Here is a 14,739-nt window from a genome sequence, read left to right on the forward strand (position 1 = left end):
TGGCTCAGAACAGGGCAGCCTGGTTGGCACTTGGATGTACACAGAGAGCTAATATTAATCATATGCATGTCAATCTCTCCTGGCTGAAGGTGGAGGAGAGATTTACTTCATCACTGCTTGTTTTTGTAAGGCGTGTTGACATGCTGAATGCACCGAGTTGTCTGTCTAAACTACTGGCACACAGCTCGGACACCCATGCATATCCCACAAGACATGCCACCAGAGGTCTTTTCACAGTCGACAAGTCCAGTACAGACTATGGGTAACTGATGCAAATTATATATAAAAAACAGATTAAAAAAACACCTTATGGAACAGCGGGAACTGTGAAGCAACACAAACATAGGCACAGACACATGCATACAAACACATGATAACATACACACTATACACACACATACACATGGATTTAGTACTGTAGATATGTGGTAGGGGTGGAGTAGGGGCCTGAGGGCACACAGTGTGTTGTGAATGTATTGTAATGTTTTTAAAATTGTATAAACTGCTTTAATTTTGCTGGACCCCAGGAAGAGTAGCTGCTACCTTGGCAGGAACTAATGGGGATACATAATAAACCCCAGGAAGAGTAACTGCTGCCTTGGCAGGAACTAATGGGGATCCATAATAAACCCCAGGAAGAGTAGCTGCTGCCTTGGCAGGAACTAATGGGGATCCATAATAAACCCCAGGAAGAGTAGCTGCTGCCTTGGCAGGAACTAATGGGGATCCATAATAAATATAAACACACGCACACACGTTCTGAATGAATTGCCCCTCTGGGATAATAAAGACTCTACACACACAGCTGGCAGGCAGGTGTCAGTTAGCCTGAGGACAGGTGTTATATACTCTGTTATATACTCTCTCACTGTGTGTTATACTCTCTCACTGTGTTATACTCTCTCACTCTGTGTTATACTCTCTCACTGTGTGTTATATACTCTCTCACTGTGTGTTATACTCTCTCTCACTGTGTTATACTCTCACACTGTGTTATACTCTCTCACTGTGTGTTATACTCTCTCACTGTGTTATACTCTCTCACTGTTATACTCTCTCACTGTGTTATACTCTCTCAATGTGTGTTATACTCTCTCACTGTGTGTTATACTCTCTCACTGTGTGTTATATACTCTCTCACTGTGTGTTATACTCTCTCTCACTGTGTGTTATACTCTCTCACTGTGTGTTATACTCTCTCACTGTGTCATACTCTCACACTGTGTTATACTCTCTCACTGTGTGTTATACTCTCTCACTGTGTGTTATACTCTCTCACTGTGTTATACTCTCTCACTGTGTGTTATACTCTCTCACTGTGTGTTATACTCTCTCACTGTGTATTATACACTCTCACTGTGTGTTATACTCTCTCACTGTGTGTTATACTCTCTCACTGTGTGTTATACTCTCTCACTGTGTGTTATATACTCTCTCATTGTGTGTTATACTCTCTCACTGTGTGTTATACACTCTCACTGTGTGTTATACTCTCTCACTGTGTGTTATACTCTCTCTCACTGTGTGTTATACTCTCTCACTGTGTGTTATACTCTCTCACTGTGTTATACTCTCTCACTGTGTGTTATACTCTCTCACTCTGTGTTATACTCTCTCACTGTGTGTTATACTCTCTCTCACTGTGTGTTATACTCTCTCACTGTGTGTTATACACTCTCACTGTGTGTTATACTCTGACACTGTGTGTTATATACTCTCTCACTGTGTGTTATTCTCTCTCTCACTGTGTGTTATACTCTCTCTCTCTGTGTTATACTCTCTGACTGTGTGTTATACTCTCTCACTGTGTGTTATATACTCTCTCACTGTGTTATACTCTCTCACTGTGTTATACTCTTTGTGTGTTATGTGTTATACTTTCTCACTGTGTGTTATACTCTCTCACTGTGTGTTATACTCTCTCTCACTGTGTTATACTCTCTCACTGTGTGTTATATACTCTCTCACTGTGTGTTATACTCTCTCACTGTGTGTTATATACTCTCTCACTGTGTGTTATACTCTCTCACTGTGTGTTATACACTCTCACTGTGTGTTATACTCTCTCACTGTGTGTTATATACTCTCTCACTGTGTGTTATACACTCTCACTGTGTGTTATACTCCCTCACTGTGTGTTATACTCTCTCACTGTGTGTTATACTCTCTCACTGTGTGTTATACTCTCTCACTGTGTGTTATACACTCTCACTTTGTGTTATACTCTCTCTCACTGTGTGTTATACTCTCTCACTGTGTGTTATACTCTCTCACTGTGTGTTATACACTCTCACTGTGTGTTATACTCTCTCTTACTGTGTGTTATACTCTCTCACTGTGTGTTATACTCTCTCACTGTGTGTTATATACTCTCTCACTGTGTGTTATACTCTCTCACTGTGTGTTATACACTCTCACTGTGTGTTATACTCTCTCACTGTGTGTTATATACTCTCTCACTGTGTGTTATACACTCTCACTGTGTGTTATACTCCCTCACTGTGTGTTATACTCTCTCACTGTGTGTTATACTCTCTCACTGTGTGTTATACTCTCTCACTGTGTGTTATACACTCTCACTTTGTGTTATACTCTCTCTCACTGTGTGTTATACTCTCTCACTGTGTGTTATACTCTCTCACTGTGTGTTATACACTCTCACTGTGTGTTATACTCTCTCTTACTGTGTGTTATACTCTCTCACTGTGTGTTATACTCTCTCACTGTGTGTTATACACTCTCACTGTGTGTTATACTCTCTCTCACTGTGTGCTATACTCTCTGACTGTGTGTTATACTCTCTGACTGTGTGTTATACTCTCTCACTGTGTGTTATACTCTCTGACTGTGTGTTATATACTCTCTCACTGTGTGTTATACTCTCTCACTGTGTGTTATACTCTCTCTCACTGTGTTATATACTCTCTCACTGTGTGTTATACTCTCTCTTTGTGTGTTATACTCTCTCACTGTGTGTTATACTCTCTCACTGTGTTAAACTCTCACACTGTGTGTTATATACTCTCTCACTGTGTGTTATACACTCTCACTGTGTTATACTCTCTCACTGTGTTATACTCTCACACTGTGTGTTATATTCTCTCACTGTGTGTTATACTCTCTCACTGTGTTATACTCTCTCACTGTGTTATACCCTCTCACTGTGTGTTATACCCTCTCACTGTGTTATACTCTCTCACTGTGTGTTATACTCTCTCTCACTGTGTGTTATACTCTCTCACTGTGTTATATACTCTCTCACTGTGTGTTATACTCTCTCACTGTGTGTTATACTCTCTCTCACTGTGTGTTATACTCTCTCTCACTGTGTGTTATACTCTCTCACTGTGTTATATACTCTCTCACTGTGTGTTATACTCTCTCACTGTGTGTTATACTCTCTCTCACTGTGTGTTATACTCTCTCACTGTGTGTTATACACTCTCACTGTGTGTTATACTCTCTCTCACTGTGTGTTATACCCTCTCACTGTGTGTTATACTCTCTCACTGTGTTATATACTCTCTCACTGTGTGTTATACTCTCTCACTGTGTGTTATACTCTCTCTCACTGTGTGTTATACTCTCTCACTGTGTTATACACTCTCACTGTGTGTTATACTCTCTCTCACTGTGTGTTATACTCTCTCACTGTGTGTTATACTCTCTCACTGTGTGTTATACTCTCTCTCACTGTGTGTTATACCCTCTCACTGTGTGTTATACACTCTGACTGTGTGTTATATACTCTCTCACTGTGTTATACTCTCACACTGTGTGTTATATTCTCTCACTGTGTGTTATACACTCTCACTGTGTGTTATACTCTCTCACTGTGTGTTATACTCTCTCACTGTGTGTTATACTCTCTCACTGTGTGTTATACTCTCTCACTGTGTTATACCCTCTCACTGTGTGTTATACACTCTCACTGTGTGTTATACTCTCTCACTGTGTGTTATACTCTCTCACTGTGTGTTATACACTCTCACTGTGTGTTATACTCTCTCACTGTGTGCTATACTCTCTGACTGTGTGTTATACTCTCTCACTGTGTGTTATACTCTCTCACTGTGTGTTATACACTCTCACTGTGTGTTATATACTCTCTCACTGTGTGTTGTACTCTCTCACTGTGATATACACTCACTCCCCCTGTCTTTCACACAGACCAATAAATCTGTAAGACATCTTGGAGATCAATCAGTGTTAGAGAGAGAGAGAGAGAGAGAGAGAGAGAGAGAGAGAGAGAGAGAGAGAGACCCCAGAACAGCAACACAATTAAACCCAACCAAATCATTGCAAAACAAAAAGATTAGACAGAGGACAGGCTATTAGTGACACATATTTCCCTCAGATTACACAGACCCACAAAGAATTAGAAAACAAATCACATTTTGATAAACTCCCATATCTACTGGGTGAAATACCAGTGTTCCATCACTGCAGCAAGATTTGTGACCTGTTACAAGAAAAGGGCAACCAGTGAAGAACAAACACCATTGTAAATACAACCCATATTTGTGTTTATTTATTTTCCATTTTGTGCTTCAGCTAATTGCATATCATTACAACACTAGAAATGTCTTTATTTTTTTTAAACTTGTGAGTGTAATGTTTACTGTTAATTTGTTATTGTTTATTTCACTGTTGTTTATTGTCTATCTAAGGTGGCTTACATACTGCCCTACAAAGGCAAAACACAGTAACTACAAATTTGGTCCAAAATCTTTGATCTTGTCACGTTGGTATGAATGATTCGGGAGACAGGCGCAGGAATGCGGAATAGTTTTTTATTAAGCTCCAAATGACGACGTGTAAAGGAACGGGGACGAAGACCAAACAAACACGTAACAAAAACACAGGGTAGAAACCCAAACAAAAGAGCGAGGAGTACCTCGAATAAATACACACACGCACAATGATTAACCCACGGGATGAGACCCGTAATCATCTGCACAATCCACAAGGGCACGAAAGCCCAAAACACACAGCACAGGTACTCACACGCACCAACGGACATTGTAACGATAATCGACCCCCAATGGAAACCAAAGGGCACATATATACAAATATGAATCAGTGGGAATAGGGGACAGGTGTGCGTGATGAAAGTTCCGGAGGGATCCGTGACAGATCTGTTGTAATGGCCAGGTATATTATCTGATTAATCTGGTATTTAGTTTCTTGACACAAGAACACGCCAGTTGATCAGAATATATCATAGAGTATCAGAAATTGCTGTCTGTCAGGACAGAAAAATACTTAGAAATGTACGTAGTTACTGCATTTTGCCTTTGTAGGGCAGCATATCAGGCCTCTGTAAGGCACTGACTCTCAGGAACACACACACACACACACACACACACAGCCCTGTGATGAATACCACCTGTTAATCCAGCAGGACTCCAGTAGGCCCAGCGCCGTGACATTGATTTGTTTTCTCCCTCCCTCCCTCATCCCTTTATCCCCTCATTTTTCATCCCTCGTTAGACTCCCCACTGACACATCACAGAGCTGTACTCCCTGTATCAACATAGCAGACAGAGAATTCATTCAATTCAGACTAATCAATGCATAGCTTGTTATTACTGTGGTGTAACTGTTCATCTCCCTCCCTCCCTCCCTCCCTCCCTCCCTCCCTCCCTCCCTCCCTCCCTCCCTCCCTCAGTCTTTGAAGAGCCAGAGGACCCCTCCACTCGTTCATTTTTCTCAGAGATCATCTCTTCCATCTCAGACATCAAGTTTAGTCACAGCGGGCGCTTCTTGATGACACGGGACTACCTGACGGTCAAGGTGTGGGACCTCAACATGGAAACCAGACCGGTCCAGACATACCAGGTAGTGTACGCTGTGTGTGTGTACGCTGTGTGTGTACGCTGTGTGTCTACACTGCGTGTGTACGCTGTGTGTGTGTACGCTGTGTGTGTACGCTGTGTGTGTGTACGCTGTGTGTCTACACTGTGTGTGTACGCTGTGTGTGTGTACGCTGTGTGTGTGTACGCTGTGTGTGGATGCGTGCGTGTGTGTACGCTGTGTGTGTACGCTGTGTGTCTACACTGCGTGTGTACGCTGTGTGTGTGTACGCTGTGTGTGTACGCTGTGTGTCTACACTGTGTGTGTACGCTGTGTGTGTGTACGCTGTGTGTGTGTACGCTGTGTGTGGATGCGTGTGTGTGTGTACGCTGTGTGTGTGTACGCTGTGTGGATGCGTGCGTGTGTGTACGCTGTGTGTGTGTACGCTGTGTGGATGCGTGCGTGTGTGTACGCTGTGTGTGTATGCTGTGTGTGTGTACGCTGTGTGTGTGTACGCTGTGTGGATGCGTGCGTGTGTGTACGCTGTGTGTGTGTACGCTGTGTGGATGCGTGCGTGTGTGTACGCTGTGTGTGTATGCTGTGTGTGTGTACGCTGTGTGTGTGTACGCTGTGTGGATGCGTGCGTGTGTGTACGCTGTGTGTGTATGCTGTGTGTGTGTACGCTGTGTGTGTGTACGCTGTGTGGATGCGTGCGTGTGTGTACGCTGTGTGTGTATGCTGTGTGTGTGTACGCTGTGTGTGTACGCTGTGTGGATGCGTGCGTGTGTGTACGCTGTGTGTGTGTACGCTGTGTGTATGCTGTGTGTGTGTACGCTGTGTGTGTGTACGCTGTGTGGATGCGTGTGTGTGTGTACGCTGTGTGTGTGTACGCTGTGTGGATGCGTGTGTGTGTGTACGCTGTGTGTGTGTACGCTGTGTGGATGCGTGCGTGTGTGTGTGACTATTGATTGACTTTTGATTACTTCACACCCTGGACATGCTTAATGATGACATGATCATAGCGTGCCTGACTGATGACACGATCACTCTGCGCCTGACAGGATCTGACCCTCCCAGTATGGCTGTCTTTGACCAGATGGTGTAGACTGGGGGTCACCTGTCACTGTGGGTCACTGTGGGGGGTTTACTAACAGTCACTATCAGTCTTACAAATGAATCCAGGATTCAGTAAGTCTTCCCTGGGGTAATTGGTAGGGAAGACAGGGGGTGTGATTGGGTTGAGTGATGGGGAGGTCATGCCATTTGATTTGATTTATGTAAACACCTTGCTCTCCAGAAGGGTAGTTTCATTGTTCATATCAGTGACATTGTAACAATAGTGATCTTGTTGTTTGTCCCCAGGTCCATGACTACCTGAGGGGTAAGCTGTGTTCTCTGTACGAGAACGACTGCATCTTCGACAAGTTTGAGTGTGTCTGGAATGGGTCAGACAGGTGAGTGTGATCTTGTGTGTGTGTGTGCGTGTGTGTGTGTGTGTGTGTGTGTGTGTGTGTGTGTGCGTGCGTGCGTGCGTGCGTGCGTGCGTGCGTGCGTGCGTGCGTGCGTGCGTGTGTGTGTGTGTGTGTGTGTGTGTGTGTGTGTGTGTGTGTGTGTGTGTGTGTGTGTGTGTGTACAGTATGTGTGTGTGTGTGTGTGTGTGTGTGTGTGTGTGTGTGTGTGTGTGTGTGTGTGTGTGTGTGTGTGTGTGTGTGTGTGTGTGTGTGTCAATCTCCTCTTGTCTCTCTCCAGTGTCATAATGACGGGGTCATATAATAATTTCTTCCGGATGTTTGATCGGAACACCAAGAAAGATGTGACCCTGGAGGCTTCCAGAGAGAACAGCAAACCCCGGGCCATCCTCAAACCACGCAAGGTAATACTGTAACACAGTTACATATGAAATATGTGCCAAAACTCTTTTCTTTTGGGTTGATGGTATGTAAAAAAAAAGATTCTATGCGGTATATTTTGTAAGTCTTTGTATGGTTATTGGATAGAGAGAGTTAGAGGTGAAAGATAGATTGCTGAAATAGCAGAGGCCGGATTGGAAGCCATGGTATGTGTGCAGACTGCTAGACCACCCTAGGCCATTGATGGATTTGTTTTAATGGATTTGTGTAAGATTAGCAAATGGCCAATGTTAGGATTTTTTTGGGTGAAACTGAAGAGGAGGAAATACTAACAATCTTTGTGTGCAAGGATGTGCTCATGAAGTCTCTCCTCTCCTCACTTCTCCTCACCTCCTCTCCTCACGTCTCCTCTCCTCACCTTCTCTCCTCACCCCTCCTCACCTCCTCTCCTCCCGTCTCCTCTCCTCACCTCTCCTCACCTTCTCTCCTCACCTCTCCTCAACTCTCCTCACCTCTCCTCACCTCGTCTCCTCACGTCTCCTCACCTCTCCTCACCTCCTCTCCTCACCTCACCTCTCCTCACGTCTCCTCACCTCTCCTTACCTTCTCTCCTCACCTCTCCCCAACTCTCCTCACCTCTCCTCACCTCCTCTCCTCTCCTCTCCTCTCCTCTCCTCTCCTCTCCTCTCCTCTCCTCTCCTCTCCTCTCCTCTCCTCTCCTCTCCTCTCCTCTCCTCTCCTCTCCTCTCCTCTCCTCTCCTCTCCTCTCCTCTCCTCTCCTCTCTAGGTGTGTGTGGGAGGGAAGCGTCGTAAAGACGATGAGTTGACTGTTGACAGTCTGGACTTCAGTAAGAAGATCCTCCACTCCGCCTGGCACCCACAGGAAAACATCATCGCTGTGGCAGCCAGTAACAACCTCTACATCTTCCAGGACAAGGTCACCTAGGCAGAAGAGGAAAAGGATGGAGGGGAGATAGAGAGACGGAGAGGAATGGAGGGGAGATAGAGAGACGAGAGGAGAGGAGATGAGGAGAGAGGAGAGATAGAGAGACAAGAGGAGATGAATGGAGAGGGAGATAGAGAAGACAAGAGGAATGGGGGGAGATAGAGAGACGAGAGGAGAGGAGAGGAATGGAGGAGAGATAGAGAGACAAGAGGAGATGAATGGAGGAGAGATAGAGAGACGAGAGGAGAGGAATGGATGAGAGATAGAGAGACAAGAGGAGATGAATGGAGTGGAGATAGAGAGACGAGAGGAGATAGGAGGATGGGGAGGATGAGGAGGGTGGGGAGGATGAGGAGGATGAGAAGGATGGGGAGGATGAGGAGGGTGGGGAGGATGAGGAGGATGGGGAGGATGAGGAGGGTGGGGAGGATGAGGAGGGGAGGAGGATGGGGAGGATGAGGAGGGGAGGAGGATGAGGAGGATGGGGAGGATGAGGAGGATGGGGAGGGTGAGGAGGGGAGGAGGATGGGGAGGACGAGGAGGATGGGGAGGATGAGGAGGATGGGGAGGATGAGGAGGGGAGGAGGATGGGGAGGACGAGGAGGATGGGGAGGTTGAGGAGGATGAGGAGGATGAGGAGGATGGGGAGGATGAGGAGGGTGGGGAGGATGAGGAGGATGGGGAGGATGAGGAGGGTGGGGAGGATGAGGAGGATGAGAAGGATGGGGAGGATGAGGAGGGTGGGGAGGATGAGGAGGATGGGGAGGATGGAGAGGATGAGGGGGATGGGGAGGTTGAGGAGGATGAGGAGGGTGGGGAGGATGAGGAGGGGAGGAGGATGGGGAGGATGAGGAGGGGAGGAGGATGGGGAGGATGGGGAGGATGAGGAGGATGGGGAGGGTGAGGAGGGGAGGTGGAGAGGAATGGAGGGGAGATGATGGAGAGACAAGAGCAGAGGAGATGAATGGAGGGGAGATAGAGAGACGAGAGGAGATGAATGGAGGAGAGATAGAGAGACGAGAGGAGAGGAATGGAGGGGAGGATGAGGAGGATGAGAAGGATGGGGAGGATGAGGAGGGTGGGGAGGATGAGGAGGATGGGGAGGATGGAGAGGATGAGGGGGATGGGGAGGATGAGGAGGATGAGGAGGATGAGGAGGGTGGGGAGGATGAGGAGGGGAGGAGGATGGGGAGGATGAGGAGGGGAGGAGGATGGGGAGGATGAGGAGGATGGGGAGGGTGAGGAGGGGAGGAGGATGGGGAGGACGAGGAGGATGGGGAGGATGAGGAGGGTGGGGAGGATGAGGAGGGGAGGAGGATGAGGAGGATGGGGAGGATGAGGAGGATGGGGAGGGTGAGGAGGGGAGGAGGATGGGGAGGACGAGGAGGATGGGGAGGATGAGGGGAGGGTGGGGAGGGGAGGAGGATGGGGAGGATGAGGGGGATGGGGAGGATGAGGAGGATGAGGAGGATGGGGAGGATGAGGAGGGTGGGAAGGATGAGGAGGGGAGGAGGATGGGGAGGATGAGGAGGGGAGGAGGATGGGGAGGATGAGGAGGGGAGGATGAGGAGGATGGGGAGGATGGAGAGGATGAGGGGGATGGGGAGGATGAGGAGGATGGGGAGGATGAGGAGGGTGGGGAGGATGAGGGGGATGGGGAGGATGAGGAGGGGAAGAGGATGAGGAGGATGGGGAGGGGAGGAGGATGAGGAGGATGGGGGGATGAGGGGGATGGGCAGGATGAGGAGGGGAGGAGGATGAGGAGGATGGGGAGGGGAGGAGGATGAGGAGGATGGGGGGATGAGGGGGATGGGGAGGATGAGGAGGGGAGGAGGATGAGGAGGATGGGGAGGATGGTGAAAACAATAGGAGGATGGGGAGGATGAGGAGGATGGGGAGGATGGAGAGGATGGGGAGGAGGATGAGGAGGATGGGGAGGATGAGGAGGATGGGGAGGATGAGGAGGGGAGGAGGATGGGGAGGACGAGGAGGATGGGGAGGATGAGGAGGATGAGGTGGATGAGGAGGATGAGGAGGGTGGGGAGGATGAGGAGGATGGGGAGGATGAGGAGGGTGGGGAGGATGAGGAGGATGGGGAGGATGAGGAGGGGTGGGGAGGATGAGGAGGATGGGGAGGATGGAGAGGATGAGGGGGATGCGGAGGATGAGGAGGATGGGGAGGATGAGGAGGGTGGGGAGGATGAGGGGGATGGGGAGGATGAGGAGGGGAGGAGGATGAGGAGGATGGGGAGGGGAGGAGGATGAGGAGGATGGGGGGATGAGGGGGATGGGCAGGATGAGGAGGGGAGGAGGATGAGGAGGATGGGGAGGGGAGGAGGATGAGGAGGATGGGGGGATGAGGGGAATGGGGAGGATGAGGAGGGGAGGAGGATGAGGAGGGGAGGAGGATGAGGAGGATGGGGAGGGGAGGAGGATGAGGAGGATGGGGGGGATGAGGGGAATGGGAGAGGATGAGGAGGGGAGGAGGATGAGGAGGATGGGGAGGATGGTGAAAACAATAGAAGTGTGAATGTTTTTTACCCAAAAATATTAACATAGGGGAAAAAAGCTAAGCAAATTTAAGTTCCCAGTTAGAAGTACTTGAATTCATCGTGTTTGCTTTATAACTTCATTTTAGCAACCGACTGCACATTTATCATTTATGGGATGTTTATGCATGTCCCTGTTTTGACCACTCCGCAGTAGTCCCACCACGCAGTGTATTAATATGACCAGCTAAAAGACAAGACACAAAAACGAATAATCGCAGCACCCCCACCACCAAACTACTTCCCGCAGCTATGGTCATATTATAACACAGTAAAAGACAGCCGGTTCTGTGTCTCATAACCAGGGCCCAGAGTTTTCCCCAATCAGGCCACACCATGAGAAACACCTCTGGGCCCTACTCCGAATATATCCATAGATATACAGACATGGCTGTGTCTGCCTATGTTTCTCTTCTGTAACCAGGGGTAGGATGAAGTTGCCCCTAAATGCTGATCTTAGGTCAGTTTTGTGTTTTTCCCTCTAAGGGAAGGTTAGAATTGGGGATGGGGGAGCTGATCCTAGATCTGTGCCAACAGACTACGACCAGAGAGGATGGTATCATGACTTCAAGCCTAACACCCAGTGATGAGGGCTCAATGACATCAGGGACTTTTAGCTATCTGTTCATCCCAAATGGCACCCTATTCCCTTTATAGTGCACTACTATTGACCAAGGCCCATAGGACAATGGGCAAACGCAGTGCACATTACAGGACATGGGGTGCCATTTGTGAGGAACACTATGATTCCTTTACAAAGTAATGTCTTCTAAACAAATTCAGTTTTGAAACAGTTTGTATGACTCAGAATGTAATGAAATGCAAGTCATTTACCATGCAGTCTTCACGCTTACTGGAATTCTTTTGACTAAAACAGTTTGTGCAAGTTTAAGCCTGCATTTTCTGTCTTTTTTTCTAGTTGTAATAGATCAGTAAACAAATGTATGGGTGTATTTTCCATTGTGTTCACTGTTCATAGAACTGTTCACTGTAGTGGTAGTGGTGTTGGGAAGATGAAGAGCGCCCTCATCTGGACAAAAGACAAGATGTTATGCAAGGCATAACAATGTCTTGCTGGTCTTCCTCGTGTGACGTTCTCCTATCTTAAAATGTAAATAATAATCATTATGATAAACATTTAGAGTAAGTTATTTTTTTGTTATTGCAAAAAAAGCACATTAAACTAATTTAGGGGACACACATCTTTATTTTCAGGCTATTCCCAAAAGAGAAATGATGATTCTGAGAGTCGACAGTTTAAGGCATTTTGAAGAAATTATAACGTGTTCACACATTTTGAGGAAATATTATATCATCCATAGTCTTAGACATAGTAAATGCCTATACATGGATATTACATATTGGGTTTATTATTCACACTGGCCCTTGGTCTTCTAGCCCGAGGCAAAACAGAGATGATTAATTCATAGCGTCAAACTTGCCTGCTGTCTCTCCAAATTAGAAAGTCGTGTTTAATTTGATGCACTGGGGACTAAATCCCTACGTCGCGCAGCGCAGCGCCTGTTGAGTACAGTTGGAAAAGGTACAGCGTTCTAATTGGCCCGGCGAGTTTCGCGCAGTTTAGTCAGCTGGGGATGGCAACTGTCAATCAAACTGTAGCCTTTATAACCACGGATAAACCCATCAGGAGACAAACAGACAGGACAGGAGTGTCTGGAAGCAAATCGATTTTTGATAAGCAGATTAGGCTACAATCAGGAGTTGAGTTTTAGATCGAGACTGATCCATTCACTTGTTTTTTGTCTAATCTTTAAAAATCTTTTTCTCGCAATACTTTTTTTCAAATAGTCAGTCTTTTTTGAGTCAATTTTTCCAGCAGTTTTCATTTCCATCAGTCTAGGCTTCTTGTATTAAGTCGGCTTTCAATACACTGTTCTGTAAGTACTTCCCTCTCCACTGCCTGTTTCTTCTGAGATGGATAAACTGCCAGGGGTGAACGTATCCACTGCTAATAGCTCCACTGTGGACCGACTTCGTCCTTCGTTCATAGAGCGTGATTCCTACGAGCTCTTGGATCCAGGCGAGCTGCATGTCCTTGTGCCTGTCATTCTGGGGGTGATCTGTGTTCTGGGGCTGGCTGGTACTCTCACATCTATGGGCATCCTGATCTCCAATGCCCACCGTGGGAAACTCTCCCTCATCAATGCGCTCATCCTCAACCTGATGTTTGCCGACGGCCTTGTCCTGGCATTTGCCCTCCCGTTCCGTGCCGTTGCCTTCGCCAAACCCACCTGGACGCTTGGCTGGGCGGTGTGCAAGACCTGTGATTGGTTCCTGCAGAGCTGCATGGTTGCAAAGAGTTTTACCGTAGCGGTGATGGCTAAGGCTTGTTACCGTTACGTCTCTAACCCGACTAAACAGGTCAGCATCAGTCTACGCTCCATCCTATTGGTGATGTGGTTCCTCTGGCTGTCTGCCTGCTCCGCTCCCATCCCTACCTGGCTGTTCTCCTCACTGCAGAGAGAGACCCGGGGGATGGTGTGTGTGCAGGTGGTTCCCCCCGAGGCGCAGGACTTCATGTCGGTCTACGTCAAGGCGTACCCCCTTGGTGTGTTCTGCGCCCCTTTGAGTTTTGCCCTGCTGTATTTCTGGTGGGCGTATGGGCGGTGCCAGCGGCGCTGTAGTAAGACCCAGAACCTCCGAACGCAGATCAGATCCAGGAAGCTCATGCTGATGTTGTTCAGTCTGACGGTAGCCATGGCGATGCTGTGGCTGCCGCAGTGGGTAGTCTGGGTGTGGGAGCGGCACGCCGCGGAGCGAGAAGCACAGGGACCGAGAGAGGAAGAACCCTTTGTCGCCTTCTCTCCCCCTCTCCTCTTCTCCATCTCCGCCCTGCTCCTCACCTTCTCTCTCTCACTGGTGAACCCCGTCATCGTCCTCTCTCTGTCGGAGGAGTTCACAGAGGGGTACAGGGGTCTGTGGAGGCGCCTTACTCTTCGTAAACACACCCCGTCCAACCCAAACCCCAAACCCGGGCCCCACGCACCCACCGCCCCCCAGTCCCCTTGCCCACGACCGGAGACCTCAGGCCAGCTGCAGGGAGGAGACGGAAGCCTAGGCCCCATCCCTAGCCAGGAGACTAGAGTTGATCCCCAGCCCCAGGTGGAGCAGGGAGGGGTGGAGGAGGTGGATACGGAGGGAGAGAGCCCCCGGGATGGGATCGTGCTGCTGGATGTGGAGCAGTTCTGGCATGAGAGAGAGACAGGCTCGATGACAGAGGAAAATGATCCCATACCCTGGGAGCACCAGGAGGGAGCACCAGCCGAGGGGAGGAAGTGAAGAGAGGAAGTGAGGGAAGGAAGCAAGGAGAGGATACACACACCGACAAACAGGACGGGTTCTAAAAGGCAACTCAGTATTCAGCTACATCTGTTCTTGTTCACCCCTGAGCTTTGTGTATCTGTCTATCTTGTGTGGTTTTTGTGATCAAATTGTGTTCCCCAACACCAACAGTGATTTTTAAGCAAAAGGTTGTTTGAGAGTTGTTGGACACTGCCTAAACGATGCCTGATACACTATTTAGCATCGAGACCAGCCAGTAAGCCTCCCCTCTCTCTTCCTCTCAGCTTGCTCCACA

The 14,739-nt window shown here is 48.1% G+C and overlaps 2 protein-coding genes across 2 annotated transcripts in view; both read left to right on the top strand.

Annotated features, from left to right (window-relative positions):
• The window catches only part of LOC106604263 (serine/threonine-protein phosphatase 2A 55 kDa regulatory subunit B beta isoform), a 48,570-nt gene extending 39,894 nt beyond the window's left edge, over positions 1–8,676 (top strand). The window contains exons 7-10 of the mRNA XM_045717918.2: positions 5,672–5,841; positions 7,159–7,250; positions 7,546–7,669; positions 8,434–8,676. Coding sequence (XP_045573874.2) covers positions 5,672–5,841; positions 7,159–7,250; positions 7,546–7,669; positions 8,434–8,592 — 545 coding nt within the window. The 3' untranslated portion in view covers positions 8,593–8,676. The remainder of the gene's footprint in view (positions 1–5,671; positions 5,842–7,158; positions 7,251–7,545; positions 7,670–8,433) is intronic.
• Positions 8,677–13,076: 4,400 nt separating this feature from the next.
• On the top strand, positions 13,077–14,441 carry LOC106577232 (G-protein coupled receptor 151). Its single transcript, XM_014155147.2, has one exon. The coding sequence runs from the start codon at positions 13,077–13,079 to the stop codon at positions 14,439–14,441; it is 1,365 nt and encodes a 454-aa protein (XP_014010622.1).
• Positions 14,442–14,739: the final 298 nt, after the last annotated feature.

Source organism: Salmo salar, chromosome 05 (assembly GCF_965601325.2).
Source record: "Salmo salar chromosome 05, fSalSal1, whole genome shotgun sequence".
NCBI classification, from domain to species: domain Eukaryota; kingdom Metazoa; phylum Chordata; class Actinopteri; order Salmoniformes; family Salmonidae; genus Salmo; species Salmo salar.